General features: G+C 37.8%; 1 protein-coding gene across 50 annotated transcripts in view; it reads right to left on the bottom strand.

Moving 5' to 3' along the window:
* The window catches only part of SORBS2 (sorbin and SH3 domain containing 2), a 214,648-nt gene that overhangs the window by 65,721 nt on the left and 133,008 nt on the right, over positions 1 to 15,919 (bottom strand). For 27 of the 50 annotated variants that reach the window (XM_049095161.1, XM_035700170.2, XM_035700171.2 and 24 more), the window contains 3 exons: positions 9,982 to 10,017; positions 6,165 to 6,303; positions 2,086 to 2,258 (listed from right to left, as the gene is read on the bottom strand). In XM_049095161.1, the coding sequence (XP_048951118.1) occupies positions 2,086 to 2,258; positions 6,165 to 6,258 (267 nt within the window). In that variant the 5' untranslated portion in view covers positions 6,259 to 6,303; positions 9,982 to 10,017. Of the gene's footprint in view, positions 1 to 1,296; positions 1,456 to 2,085; positions 2,259 to 6,164; positions 6,304 to 9,981; positions 10,018 to 15,919 lie in introns of those variants that run through there. The other 23 variants (XM_049095158.1, XM_025471759.3, XM_049095156.1 and 20 more) reach the window with 2 other exon arrangements.

Here is a 15,919-nt window from a genome sequence, read left to right as displayed (position 1 = left end):
CTGAGACAGGACTGCCTTTGGTGGATACACGGAGCTGAAAGTTCGTGTGAAGCAATTCGAGTCTGATAATCATTACTTTCTACACGGATGAGAAAGAAAAACAACCTTGGAGATTCTTGGCCTGCGGTGGCTCAGAGATGGCCTGACTCAACATTTATAAACACAGCTATACTTGGGGATGTGCTCGGCAAGCCTGGAAAATAGGGACCCGTGAATAAGAGTCTTCACAGACCTGTGCCTTCTTTGCAAAGTTTTAAAAGTCTAAATAAGAGCACGACTGTACATAAAAATTAGGGCTCCTTATAAGGAACGTCTGGGCTGTTTATATTTCATTTTCCATTTTGTAGAAAGGAAACTAGCATCGAATGTTTAGTACATGTATCTGCTGATGCATATCTAAACATGCTGTGATTTGCAAGTAGAGAGACAATATAGAATTTTAATACTACTTGATTTTCACTAACTACGATGTCTGTTTTTTTTTTCCTTTTGAAAACTAGTAAGCAAGTAAGCAAGTCCTTGCTATTTAAGAAAATTATGTCTTATGGATAAAAATAAAATTGGCCCAGCTTTTTGTGTGGTTTTTTATATATCATTTATCAAGTTAAAGACACACCCAGATATCTCAGATACAATCCTTTCAGACAGAAATCTATAACAACATAGAACCAGGGAATCTCCTAATTTGTGTATATACTGTGACTTGAGGGTCAATGAAACAGAACCGATGACACCATTCCTGTCTGACACTGTATCCTTCCATTATTTGGAAAAGAAGTTTCAAATTTAACCATTTTGAGTCAGAAAGCTTAAAAGGGAAACAAATGACAAACACATCACCAGAAACATATAGTTGTCATAAGGCTGTTAGTCACAATCCCTGAACTTTTTCTATTACTTTACTTAAATATGACAATCATCAGCTCCAACATAGATTTTTCTAGGACTTTGTAATTAGCCACATTCAACGTTCCCAGCATCTAGCAGAGTCCACAACCCCAGCAACTGTGTGCAGATTGACTTTCTGGCTTTCAATTCTAATACAGATGCTTGGAATAATCGATTTCTAACTCTTCTCTCAGAACACGGAATCCCCATGCGAGAAATGCAGTCTTACCACTGCTTTTTTCCCCCTCATCTCTTTCCCATTCTTTTCCTCTCCCCACTATTGTCTTTGGCCCCCCAGGGTTCGCATTCCAGGGAAGCAGCTCTTGGCAACAGCCCCGCCAGGTATGTGGCTGCTGCAGGCACGTGAGTGCAGCCTGCACCCACTTCTTGCACATCCCCCCAGTTCACCTGCAGAGATGCTGCTGCTCTCATCCTGGTTTCCAGAGTCTTCCTCCTGCCGTCTAGCACAAACCTTCTCTGCGAGTAGACTGGTCAGCGAGCCGCTGCCTGCCCAGGCTCTCAATAGCTGTCTCTGCTGCTGCGGAGCTTTGCCAGAAGGGGTTGCCCTGACACACTGAGCAATACTTTGGCAGAGTTTAAAGACTTAAAAAAAAAAAATCCAAACACTTTCACTTATCATCACTGAGGGCTCACAGCAGGCACAGCTGAAGAGGGACACGAAAACGTGTATTTCTCTTCACAGTTCTTCCTTTCCATGACATTAACTCCCTTCACTCCAAAATCATCTCACCTCCCAAAGCCCAATTCACAGCTCCCAATCTCCTGGATGTGAACACACATCCATTTCAAGAAACAAATCACTGGTTTATTTGCCATGCACGTGGGAATTCAATACAGCCAAAGAATTCGCATTTTCTTGTTCCTTCTCTTTTGTCTCTCTATGGCCCTGACACTCGTTGGGAAAAGGTAGAACAAAACAAAACATACCTTTATTGTTTATCAAGATCACAATTTTCATGATTTTTAATTAGAATGCAAACCCAGATTGTGTGATTAGCTTCGATTGACAAGTTCTCTTTCTCCGCCACACACAGCATAATATTCATGAGAACTCAGATGGCACAGAGGGCAATCCTCATTATATAAGAGCGTAGGAATGCACAAAGCCATCGACAATCCATCCTTTGTGGAGTCTGTGCACAGCCCTGCAGCAACGCACACCCTGGCATTCCCTACCGTTCTAATTGCTGTGGGGATTCCAGATTCATCCACGGGCCCGATCCCCGGGTAGTGCGGGGCTTTGATGACGGTCACTCGCTTCTCCTCCTCTGAGGATCTGTACAGTGGAATGGAGCTGCCCATGGTGCCGTCCAGAGACTGTGCGTGCTGGGGATATGCCTCGGTGGAATCTGCGGAGACAGTTTGAGGACATATAATGTATTTGAGGCACAAGGAATCATAAATTGATGATGTGCCTCTTGCAGAGTGATGCCAACTCTATCATGGGGTTTATTTCCATCACTATCTCTTTTAACCCATTTACCCTCCATTCGAGCCACTGTTGTTATCATGGAGCTATGTACCCAACAGGATGCTAGCAACAAGGTCCTTGTCATTTTCAGAAGAAGGTTGAGAGGAAGAATAGCATTTGCTCAAAGTCCCAAATAGCATCTGAGATGCCTGGGTGGCCCAGGGTGTGACCCCGGAATCCCAGGATCGAGTCCCACATCGGGCTCCCTGCATGGAACCTGCATCTCCCTCTGCCTGTGTCTCTGCCTCTCTCTCTCTCTCTCTCTCTCTCTCTGTGTGTCTCTCATGAATAAATAAGTAAAATCTTAAAAAAAAAAAAAAAAAAAGACTGTGTGACCCTGGGGCAGTCACTGTGTTAAGAAATGACTTAAAAAAATTTTTTTTATTGGAGTTCAATTTGCCAACATATAGCATAACACCCAGTGCTCATCCCACCAAGTGCCCCCCCCAGTGTCCATCACCCAGTCACCCCAAACCCCCTCCCATTCCCCTTCCACTACCCCTTGTTCATTTCCCAGAGTTAGGTGTCACTCATGTTTTGTCACCCTCACTGATATTTTCACTCATTTTCTCTCCTTTCCCTTTATGCCCTTTCACTAATTTTTATATTCCCCAAATGAATGAGACCATATAATGTTTGTTCTTTTCCGATTGACTTATTTCATTCAGCATAATACCCTCCAGGTCCATCCACGTCAAGGTAACTGGTGGGTATTTGTTGAAGAAATGACTATATGTATCACCTCATCTTATCCTTCTAGTATGTTTGGCTCCGTTTTATAGGTGAGGAGGCAGGAACTGAGACATTAGTATTCTTGTGACATTGCTGACTACTATTATTTGAAAGTGCAGAAATGTCCTCTGAGAACAAAAGATATGACTGGTGAGTATACAGCTGCAATTTCGTAAAAGTAAACTGAAAACAAAGATCACATTAGGACATCTCCACATCCAAAAAAAAAAAAAAAAGGAAATCTCCACATCCAAACATGCACTTACGTGTGAGGGCTTATGGATTAAATAAACGATTTTAAATCATCGGTGTTGATTTTTATTTAAGTAGCCACTATGGCCATAATGTCTTTGCTTTTACTTTAAAATACCAAAACCCACGACTTCTTGCCCCTTGAGTATAAAAATTGCCTTAAGCATAAAATTTAGTTGAGATTTATCATGTTCCTGTCTTCATGCCGTGTTTATTAGCTTTTAGTATATTTTCATAAGAAACAGAGAGGACTTCGTGTACTATATATTCCACTTACGCTTAGTTCACAGATAATTATGAAGGTCAACATTATTACCATTCATCGGGCACAATTGATAATATGGCTCCCTGCTTTTTTATACTAAATTTCAAAATTTTGGTGAGCAAGAATGATTCTTGACATAGTCTGATCCAGTACTCAGGAAGGTCTCTTTCTATGTGGATATGGAAAAGTTCTAATGTTTCAGGGTAGCGTTAATTGATTACATATATATGTGTGTACATGTATGTATATCTATCTATTCATCTCAAAAGCTATGACTGTGTTTTTGTAACAAATTTATATAGAACTTCACAAGTAAGACTTAAAAGGATTTAACTCATCAGTATAAGGGAAAGTACAGTGAGGACCCCTATAAGTTAAAATCTATTATAATATTTATAAGTGCTATCACTATTATTATGGCTATGTTCAATTGAGTTTGCAGTGGAAAAGTATTTTCAATCCGTTGCTGATGAAGAATGATTTCATGTGCCATTGTACATAAAAGCAGGATCCTTTTCAAGCCAACTCTAAATTACGACACAATGTGGTATTTGATTCTGATTTCCCATTTAATCCCCAAAAGGATTTGAGTCGGGAATCATGATGGTGGTATTTCTCCTAAAAAAACAAATATTTTTTAAGCACTTCGTATGTGCAAAGTCCCAGCCTAAGCAAACAGCATTAACTCTGTCTTCAAATATGGTTCACAAGATTCAATGAATTGATATTTACATGATACAAATTTAGACCTTTATTTTTTTTTCCATAGGTGCACTAAAAGTCATTTTTGTAGTCTTTTGTCCTCAATGTAAAGTTTCTTTAAGGCAGGAGAGATGTATATACGCTCCTCAGGACCTATCTGGGCACTGGCCGATTGGAATCTGCTCCATGTGTTTAGATAGGGAATTTCTTTCCACGTAGAATGGTTTGTCTGCACACTGATATGCTCTAATATGAAAGCCTGTCTGCATTCAAGGATTTATGTATTCTATTTCTTGGGGTGGGAGGGACAAAGTCATATTTATTAAGACAGATAATGAAGACAAAAAGTCAGACTCTGATAATTATTTGGGGAAATATTATGGCCTAGAATAACTTATAGTTTTACTATAGATGTGTGATAATGTATAGCTGTGTAAAAAACTCTAGGTATAATGGGCTCCCATCATAATACTGCACCATGGACTGATGGTTTAAGAGCAACTTCATGGCACAAAGGTATTCTACTTTCTTATACTCTAAAGTACCTCATTCTAAGATTCACAGATGATCCCCAGGAGCAGCATTAGAGAAGGCACAAGGATATTTAGACTTTTCTTTAATGAGTCTCAGGGCTACATGTAAGTGTAAGACAGGTTTTGTTGACCACAGAAGTTGAGATCCACAGTGAGCCTGCTGAATGTTCCTGGGTAAGCTGATGACATCATGTTTTTCAACAAACAGGGTTGGGGAAGATGAGGTCCTGCCTGCTGTCAAAAAGGAAATGGGGGTCAAAACCTCATGCTCTAATTTCTTTCTGTTGCTGGGTAGTGGGGTGGTAGCCAGACCACTGGTCCTCTTCTTCTTTTTTGAGAGGTGTGCTGCTGGCAAACTTTCCACCGCCTTCCTCCCTGCTGTCTGGAAGCCTTCCAGCCACTCAGCGTCATGGAAACTTTCTCAGCATGAATTCGGATGATGGTTTGATCTGGTTTGATTTTTAGTGTTTTGATTTTTTTTGACATTCTTAAAACTAAGAAATACTTCTGTTATTTTCTAAATAGTCCTAATATATTTTGCCACATAAAAATATCTGTTATCGTATAGTACAAGTTCTTATCCAGGAGGCTTCAAAGAGGTCACAAGTTCCATGAAATTATATGTTTAAAATTTTTCCTTATGAATGTTCAAATGTTCATTTTTTTTTTTTCTGGAGAAGACCTCTCTTTCATCCAATTCTTAATTTTCAAAGGATTAAGAACTCTCTATGACATTCAGGGCTCATTACTGAAAGGAACTCATATCCCTGGCCGATGGTCTTCTGGTCTCAGTTCAAAGAGCAGTTTATTACTTTGTGAGGCAGTAGTTTACTGTTTACTCTTTGGTGAGGCAGCCTGTTCCCTTTTTAGACTGTTTTAACTCTTTAACAATTCTTTATATATACCAACACAAATTTCTACAATGAAAACTTTTCCACAAAAGAATAGGCTCTCTTGAACATGGATGGTATTTGCCATCCAAGGAAATGTGCTGTATGAATGTTTTGGTCATGTGAATTCTCCTGCCTATCTGGCCACGTTTTTCTTTCTGCCCCAAACCCCAAATGCCTAATAGCCTCGGAGGTAGATGCAATCATTGTCTTGGAATAGCTGGATGCCTACTTTTCCAGTGTTGAATCCTCTGCTCTTAATTCCTCCCCTAGGATAGCATCATTAACTAGTGGTGTGTTGAATGTTTCTTCCTCCTTTTTTAAAAAAAATTACTCTGGTATTTTTCTCATGTGGTTTGTACTTGTTATATTGAAATTGTTATGGAAATCACGACTATCAAATGACTCACCAAGTGACCGGCCATGCTGCATGATAATGCTGGAATTGAGCGAGCCTGGGAGAGAGTAAGCTGAAGGGGAAAATGGCCTTTGATAGTAACTCATTGGACTCACAGCGCCTCCAGAGTTTCCATTCACTGTTATCTGGCTCTGGGAAAAGAGCAAAGACATCCTGTTATAGCACATAGTCCCCTGTAAACATCATTCCTTTAGATGACAATAAAAGACTTCTACTCACATGACAGCAATCAGCTGTCAAGTGTTTATTTACTTTGAAAACTGATGTCTACAGGGATGGGGTACATTTTTTCAATGTCTTCTCTATCTCCCCTTATTTCTGAAATCACTGTCTTAGATGTCAGAGGGCACAGGAGGTAATTAGGAAGAATAGAATCAGCTGACCATTGGGCATGCCACTCTGCCAACAGAGATGCCAAAAGTATCAGTGGGAGTCAGTATAAAATAAACATGGACGGTGAATTTGCTTTTAGAGTCATGACGGGTGGTCAGAACATTGTCACACTGCTCTGCATGAGGGATTTGAAATGAATCTTCTTTGACAGGAAGAAGGAGATTGGTTTTCAGGCTTAGGGATATCCTCCAGTGGATGGATGTTTCTAGGCAAGCTGATAATATGAGGAACACAACTGTTTGGATTTATTTATCATGAAGCAATCTATTCCAGAAGAATCAGATTTTCATTTAGCACTTTCATTTAGCACTTTATGAGCCTTTTTTTGTTTATTAATAATTCATTATTTTGATTGCTTTATAGCTGGGTATTTTATATCCCCAGTGATATCTCAAGATACTTGTCATATATAAGTTTCTATGCGTTCAGTCTGGTGCTAATAACATAGTAGATATTTAATAGATATATATTCTGATTGAATTGAATTGAATTGGATCAGCTGAGTTCACAGAGGTTGAGCTCACCACTGTTGAGCATGCCTCTCCATCCACAACACAGCATGAAGCATGATGGAGATTACATAATGCATGCGGATGAGACAAAACGTTAGTGAGAGCATTTAGTTAAAATACCTTACAGCTTAATATGCACAAACACACACATGCACATAAAGAGCCATCATTTGTGAACTTTTTCTACTTATTTTAAAACAAATTAAACTTGTAAAATATAGGCCTGAAATGTAGGTAGTCAATTGCATATTTCCATGAATTTTCACTTTAAAGCAGATGTTTTGAAATGACCCAGGAGTTAATTTAATTTCATTGTTTTATAGCCATACCACATCTGTCCTACAATCAACATTCCACTATAATGATTGTGCTTACTGATTAAGTATTTCTCTAAACTCTTGCAGAAACCACTCTCATGTCACAAGCCACCATATATCTTCTAGATCTGCTACCTAAAGAGCCCTGGGCATTCAAACGATGTGAGGTGCTGGCCTACCCAAATGCTTCAGGGCCTGTCTGTAACTTTGACTAATTATGTGAGAATATTTTTGCCACCTTGCCCAAACCAGTTGGTTCTTTGTAAATATAATTGTAATACTATTATTATAGGGTGTTACAATGAATGTTAAAATGTTAAAAGCAGGAGAGTTCTTATTAAAAACCATTACATTAATTTGTTACTAAACTTAGGGAAATTGTCTTGAATCTTATTTTGACAGTTCCAGTAACATTGATGACAGGTTAAAAAATATTTATTTATATTTACTGCAAATAGACTTAGGGTTTCATTGTGCTAAATCAACTAGGAGTTTACTAATGAAATAATATCATAGAATTTTAGAAAATACTTTGTTGTAATACTGAAATAATTATTAGGAAAATCATCTCATGGAGAATCTAGGTGCAATTTAAATTGCAACTTGAAACTAAGTTCAGTTACAATTAGCTCTGAAGGTGCCCACAAGACTATATGTATGCCTTTCAGGCTCCTGAAGAGGGTTTTTTTTTTTTTTTTTTTTTTTAAGATTTTATTGATTTATTCATGAGAGACACAGGCAGAAACATAGGCAGTGGGAGAAGTCCTCACAGGGTGAAGAGTCTTAAAAATAGCTAATTAAATCAGTTAGTACCTAAATTGATATTCTATCACTGTTCTGTATCTTTGGTTAAAGGCCCTACCATTTTTTAAAGTTTTAAAAGTAAAGAACTATTGAAAATCCAGTAAGACATGGAGAGGCCCAGGTCTGCTGAGCTCCTGGCTGTAGTGGTAGGTGGGGTATACCCTGGAAAGTGAGGTATTTTTTAAAATTTTTTTTCTGTAGCCCAGTTACTAACTGGAACATTTCACAGCAAAGTTTTATATCTAGCCATTGAATGAATACTAAACCCCATCTAAAGCATTGTTAAATATTTAAGAAAGATACTAAAAAGTATCTTTTGTCTTCTGTGATTGCAATGTCCTGAAAACACAAGGCTTATATTTCTCCACGCATGAAATTTTCAGGTTTATGACCTTGACACAACATAAAGAGTATGTATCACAACTAAAATTTTGTTTATAATGGTGCTTATTTCGAACTTCATTATGAAATTAGTTTTAGAAAAAAAATCCCCCCCCTTTTTTTTGCCTAAAGTGATGTACCTTTCAAAGTGAAGCCCTTATCTACATATTACATATGACTGAAAATCTGTATCTTAAAATTTCAAGGCATTTTAGTCATTCACTAATCATTTATTGGGGACAACTTGTCATATAGACACATTTAAATGATGTCATATGTGTAGGATTTATATATTGCTCTAAGTGGAAAAGAAATTACTGATATATAAAACTGTAAATGAAGTCACAAATTTCTATGCCAGAGTTGCTCAAGAAAAATAATTCCAAAAAATCAGAGGGCTAAATTTCTGCAGTGTAGGCTAAGAGTATTTACATCATTCACACCTGTTAGACAGTTAGGTTCAAAAGATGTAGCAGTTAGTGAGAGAGAAACAAGAATTTGCATCATATGGTCAACAATTGTTAATGTGAGAAACAAGGCTATACGAACTATTCACACAGGACACACTCATATGAGAATTTGCTGTTATCTACTAGGATTTAAGGATGGGTTAAAATTTTTGAGAATTTTTAGACTTTCCCTATAATATAACCATCAGAATATTATATGTATATGTATCTAAATTTCTGAGATAATTTCTTCTTTGAGATAACAAAATCTTATCAAGGCAAATCACTGTACAAACTCATTAGCTAGAGCAACATGGTGTAAATATAAATGACTCCAAAATGAGTGAAGAGAATTGACTCTTTCTCCTCAAAGGAGGCTTATGAGGATGACTGTCAAGGATTTTTGGGATGGACTGTATGGAATTGGCTTAGATATAATTTGCACCTATGTGAATAAAAGTGCTTGGCAGCAAAGATGGCAGACAAGAAATCAATCGGTCCTTGTGTTTGGTGGATGGGAATCTGTATAAAAAGTGGTGCAAGCAAAAGAAGGAAGAATAATTGCAAGCATGGCAGCAGTGGAGATCACGGTGGTGCCAGCTGTCACGGCAAACCTCAGACCCACAGCTGGGGATGGTTTCAGCTACCTGAGCTCATCTGGAATGGCAGGGGGTGCTCACTGGAGGGGTAGGACAAGTCGGTAGTGAGACAGCCTGCAGTGTAGATGTGGATAAGGAGGTCAGGAGTAAGGAGAAGGGGTTTATAAAAAGCAGTGAGAGGATCAGGGGTCTATGCAGCTATGGAGGCCTCAAATCAGCAGGTGGTGGCAGCGACAGTGACTTGGCTGGAGCCACCCTTGAGTAAAAAGTGGCTCAGTTAAAAAGCACCATAGGAGGAAGGCGTGAGGAAGAGGCTTCTGGTGTGCTTTCTCTGTGTGTCTGTGAAGCATTTACCTCCAGCACATTGGCAGTTAAGTTCTGGTTTCCAGGCTGAGTTTGAGGGAAAAATAAAAGAGATATAAATTATCCAGTTAATAAAAACATCTCTTTTTGCAATGTGCCAGAGAAGGCTTTATTCAGCTTTAACATCAGCTGTATGTGCAAGCCCTTAAGGAAGACATTCAAAGGATTAGGTGCCAGGACACAGTATAGAACAAGCATGAAAACATGAAGAAAATGAATCCAATAAGTGTTTTTGGAAATAAGACCAGTTTTCACACGGCACTGCATTGTAATTTTGAGTGGGAGCTTTGAGAGTATTGGCGTAATGGAGTTATTCTCTCAGAAGTTTTGTGTTTTGTATCCACGACAGCAAAATAATATCAGGTTATCTATTGGTTAGAGAATTCACTTCCCTTCAACAGAAAAAACTCTTATTGCAGATTTCTCCTTACCACCTCCCCCCACCCGGAAATTGTCCCTAAGATATAAAACAGGTTGCCTCATGTTTTTTTTTTTTTTCCTGACTTAAAAGTCTAAGGAATGATGAATAAAAACAATTGGGTGGAAAGAGAATTTTGTTTCCTTTCCACTCAATGACTCTCTTTTTAAAAAAATTTCACTATAAGATACTAAGAGAATTGAACTTTAAAATATCCGAGCAGTGCAAAATAGAGGTACCTGTGGGTGAAAATGAAGTGGACACAAAAACCAGCCCCTGATGATGATTAGAAGTTGTCCTAGTTGGTTAGAGCTGCTGCTGGTTTTAAGTCTTAGGTAAAGGAGAAAGAAACTGGAGAAATGAAAGGTTTAATACCTCCAAGGCTATATAACCTAAGAGGCTAAACATGGTGGTGGTGGTGGGGAGGATGGTCTGTGAAAGGAAGAGAGTGGATGGCCCATTACAGGGTTTGTAAGTGTCCCTTCTGACTACTCTGAGGTCTAGCGACATAGTCAAATATGATGATAAGCATCAGCCTCATCATGAGTAAATGAAACTCTAAAGCAAAATTTTTTTTCTCGACTCTTTCCTTCCCCTGTCAGAAGAAAGGTTTTTTTGAGTGTTGATGTGGAGCCAGTTGTAAGACAGATAGCCAGAAGTATTATGGGGCATTAATACAAAGATAGGGAATAAATTAAAGAAGACTGTATACATTTAGAAATCTTGCCTGTTAAAGGTTTAAATGGTACTAATTGGTGTTCTTGACCAGCCATCATTTTAATAACAGTTGATGTCACAGTGGCTATTGATCTCAAAAAAGGTCATAATTAATTTTTTTTCTCAGACTTTTAATTGGATTTAAAAAATCAAATGTATCTCTTTCTTTTAGTCATATAAACCTTAAAGAATCTGAGGAAAAACTATTGATTCTCCTGAGGAAAAATACACAAATTCATATATACATAAAATTCTCGATAAATGTAAGGGGTTCGTGGATACTGGAAAGCACATTCTTAATCTAACAAGTTAAGAAATTCCAACCCTAAAAAAACAAAACAAAACAAAAAAAACAAAAAAAAAAACAAATTCCAACCCTGGATAAAAAGACAGATTTCCTTATTTTATTTTTATTTAATAAGATTTTTGTTGTTGTTTAAACACACTTATTTTAAAGGTGATACTTTTTTTTTTACTGTATACAGTTTTAAAATCTCTAGAATTAACTGACAGAAATTTTCAAGTTAGCCAGAACTTAAAATTTTCTAGTAGGAAGATATCCATGTTATTAGTAAATTTTTATAATAAGGTAAGTAAAACTGTATTATTGTGAAGTAAAACTATAATGTTATAAAAGTACAGTAATTATAGCTTAAAATGTTAGAATCTTGCTAGAGGTCCAAATGCAATTCAGTATAAAGCTATCTTGGGTGAGGATAGTGTCTGTAGAATTTCTCATAATAATGCAGTTTCACTAAGGTGTTTTCCATATAACATCCAGTCTCTTTAGTTTTGCTTATGCTAAGTGAAAACTTTGTTAGATAATAGATAAATCCTGCCAAAGGATTTGAGTTATATGCTCAAAAGAGTTTTTTCTCTTCAAAATTAAAAGGAAAATCTAAAGATTGTAACCCTCACTGGACTGGTTTCCCTACTGTATGTACCCTTTTAGAGTTGATACATGTCAAACACTAAAGCCTACTCTCTCTAGAGCCACCATTGTCATGGGTAATGTGATGAATTTATTTGTATAGCATTATGTGTAGGAATGGTTTTTTCCCATTCATTTGTTCTTCCAAGAGAGTGCAGAACTATTTCATTTTTTGAACTTTTTTCACTATCTCCTGATATATTCACAATTTTAAGTCTTAACGTATGGGTATGTAACAGATGAAATAACTGTTGGTGAGTCATACCACACTTAAATTGCTTTAGATAAAACTAAGACATCAAGTCTGTAGGCTACCTACACAAAAGCAAAAGCTGTGAAATACTCTGTCGTAAAGATGTAAATTATGTCTTAGACTAGTTTTTTATCCCTATCTTATTAATGAAATTCTCTCTTAGACACAGCAGGAGAGAAAACCACATTATACGTGTTTCTCTGGGGGAAAATGTGGTAAGAGAGTAGGAAGAAGAGCCTGCAAAGGCAAGAGGGAGTATGTTGTTCACCTGGATCACTTAGCATAGGAAAAATAGCTTAAAACCAGAGTAATTTTTTTTCCTACTGAATTTGATGGCAGACAGACAGAGAACTACAGAAAATCATCTTAGTTGTTTTTTGTCTCCATCTTTCAAGACATGTAAGGTTCAGGTGTTTGACAATAGGCCAAGACTTACCAACTTTTGTTCTTTTTCCCTTATCTCCAATTGTTGAGCTATGAGAGAGGAGGGAGCTAGAAACACCAGTTTGGTGCTGCCTGGTTCCTACAAAGAAAAGGCACTTAAACCCCAAGATACTTAACATCCTAAGAAAGAGCACTGGGTTATTCAAAATAGCACTGAATATCTTGGTCCAAATAAATTTGACCCGAAATGCTAAGGTGCAGCTGTTGATGAAAGAGACCGCTAACTCTAGGTTGGGCTCCTTGAGGAACTAAGGAATGAGGAGACTCAGGAAGGATGCGTTTGAGCAATGGAAAAGGTGAATTGGTGGTTTGTATGCCTTGCCAACTCAAGTGCCCACTCTGGGCTGGGAATGTACCCAGAATGTGCAGATAAGACCAGGCATTAGATAAGAGGGAATAGTGGGACCATGGTGGGGTGGAGAAGGTATGTTCCTCCTGACAGAAGCCAAATTAAAAATGAAATGAACTCAGGAGCAAGCAAACAAAACATATACACTATACTTGTAAGTCCTCTGTGGTACTCAGATGGAGATTATGATTTTGAATCATGGGAAGGTGTCATATTTTAAGAACGGTGCCAGAAGATGGGGTTCAAGAGTCAGGTTATATCAGAAAAGAGACACAGTGGAAGTTGCTGGTTGAGCTGTGGATCTGGAGTTAAACTGGGGCAGATCCTGTAACCTCAGCTTCCTCACCTGTAAAATATGGATATTAACTAAACCCTTCTCCTAAAACTAGTGAAAATTAGGTGTGGAAATGTAAGTATGCAGTACCGTATCTGGTGTGTTTTCATAGCTCTCAATAAATGAGTCATTTTTAAGAAATTGAAATGCTTGGAAGCCACCGGAACACTTTGCACAAAGCAAAGAGCAGGGTAAATAAACAAAAAATATGAAAGTTGTCATATAGAAAAGGGAGAGAATATCATCTCTTTTGCTCTGTGGGAAGAATATACAGAAGTTAAGGCAGATTATGACTTAATATTATAAGTACTTTCTCATAATTAGACTTGAGAATGGCTTGAGCCCTTGTCCATACCTAAGTGTATTCAAGAAGAGGCTCATGTTCATCGGTTTGGAGGTGCTGTGGAGGAGATCCTTGGTGATTTCTAAATTCTTATCGGACTCCAAAACATGCCTTACTGTTCAATCATTCAAAAACCTCAAATGACATATGTTAGACATATGAAGAAATTGCCAAAGACCTGATCAACTAATAGCATAGCAGACCAATAAAGAAGTTGGGAAACTGGTTGGCTGGCCTGATGGCATATATGAGTGAGCTGGGCTGGTACTTACGGGATTGGTCTAGAAAACCTACTCTATATTCTACACCTTTCCTATCATTCCACGCTGCTGACATTTGTTCATGACTCTGCCTTCCTTAATTTATATATCTTGATCCCATGGAGCAAAAGATATGACTTTTCTCCTTTTTCTACGTGACAGTCAGACTAATTTTCCTCTGAGTCTGCACCATATGGGCAGCAGCAGCTGTGAAAGTAAGGCTTTGGCAAATGATTGATTACGTTATTTCATAATAGAAGGGTCCAGTTTATCTTCCTGAAGCAAAGGACACAGCATTCACAAATGCCAGGGAAAATATTTAGGGTGTAGCTTTTGCTGTCTTTTCAAAGCTTCTGGCTTAGACCTTCACTTATCTGACATTGAAGAACAATGTGACATTTTTAGCAACAGGATATCTGTTCCCACAGTAACAGAAGGGTAACACATCTCATTTTGTATTCTCTGTATTCTCTCTATTTGTAACTTTGTAAGAAGATGAAAACATATGAAGTTTATAAAGCAATATGTTAAATTATCAAATACGGAGGGGATCAAAATGCCTGAAAGTAGGTTGCTGTTTTCTTCTTAAACCAACTTTAATGAAAACAACAACAACAACAAAATGTAAATGAAACTTGTACAACACCTAAGTTTCCTTTTCCCTTCTTAGTATAGAGAGTTTTTGTTTCGTGGGTCTGCTAATTTCTTGGGAGGCTAATTCTTTATTATAGAACCTATATTGAGCTGATTCATAGAGTGTAGCTTACAGCTCTTGGCATTTAATGAGAGTTCTTGCCAGAATGTGGAATGTAAGTATTTAAAATGAAAAGGTCACCATCGTAAGAGGCCATTACATGGAAAATGAGACTGAAAAATGATGTATATCAGCATAGGCAAGATATGGAAGCAACATGGATCAGCAGATGAATGGATAAAGAAAATGTGGTGTATGCATACAGTGGAGTGTTATCCAGTGTTAAGAAAGAAAGAAATCTTGTCACATGAGACATAAACGAACCTTAGGGACATTAGGCTTGGTGAAATAAGCTAGTCACAGAAGGACAAATATTGCATGATTCCACTCACATAAGGTATCTAAGATAGTCAAATTCAGAGAAGCAGGGAGTAGAGTGCTGGTTGCCAGGGGCAGTGGTGTGGCTGGGAATATGGGTTGCTGTTCAACAGGTAAAAAGTTTCATTCATGCCAGATGAACCAGATGAATAAGTTCTGGAGATCTGCTTTGTGGCTATAGTTAACGATACGGTATTGCACACTTTAAAATTTGTTAAAAGGGTAGATCTCATGTTAAAAACTCTTGCTACCAAAAAAAAAAAAAAGTAAAAATTGCAACAATGTTATGCCACTTTTTGATAAAGTGCTATGAGAGACAACACAGTGTCACTTTGGAACAGAGTGCAGGGCAGATGACATAAACTTTAATCCACTCATAAAAAATGCATTTTTGAAAACAATGTATTTCTTTCTCCCAATCAGATGCAGAGTTTGAAAAAGGGATATTATTTTATTTATTTATTTTTAAAGATATTACTTCTTATTTTAGAGAGAGAGAATATGTGTGTGTGTGGGGGGGGGAGTGGGTAAGAGTGGGGAGCAGAGGTAGAGGGAGAGAGAGAATTTCAAGGAGATTCCTTGAGATCTCGGGCTCAGTCTCATGAACCTGAGCTGAAACCAACAGTAGGATGTTAAAAACCAACTAAGCCACCCAGGTACCCCAGAAAGGATATTATTTAAAAAAAAAAAACAAGAACTACTACATGTTGAGGGATTACTATGTAGCAGGCACTATGCCAAACTCCTTATATACAGTATCTTACTCAAACCTCACTGCAGTGCTATGAGAGGAATGCTTCTATTATCC

Source organism: Canis lupus, chromosome 16 (assembly GCF_003254725.2).
Source record: "Canis lupus dingo isolate Sandy chromosome 16, ASM325472v2, whole genome shotgun sequence".
In the NCBI taxonomy this organism is placed as follows: domain Eukaryota; kingdom Metazoa; phylum Chordata; class Mammalia; order Carnivora; family Canidae; genus Canis; species Canis lupus.
This window is presented reverse-complemented; position numbering and strand designations above follow the sequence as displayed.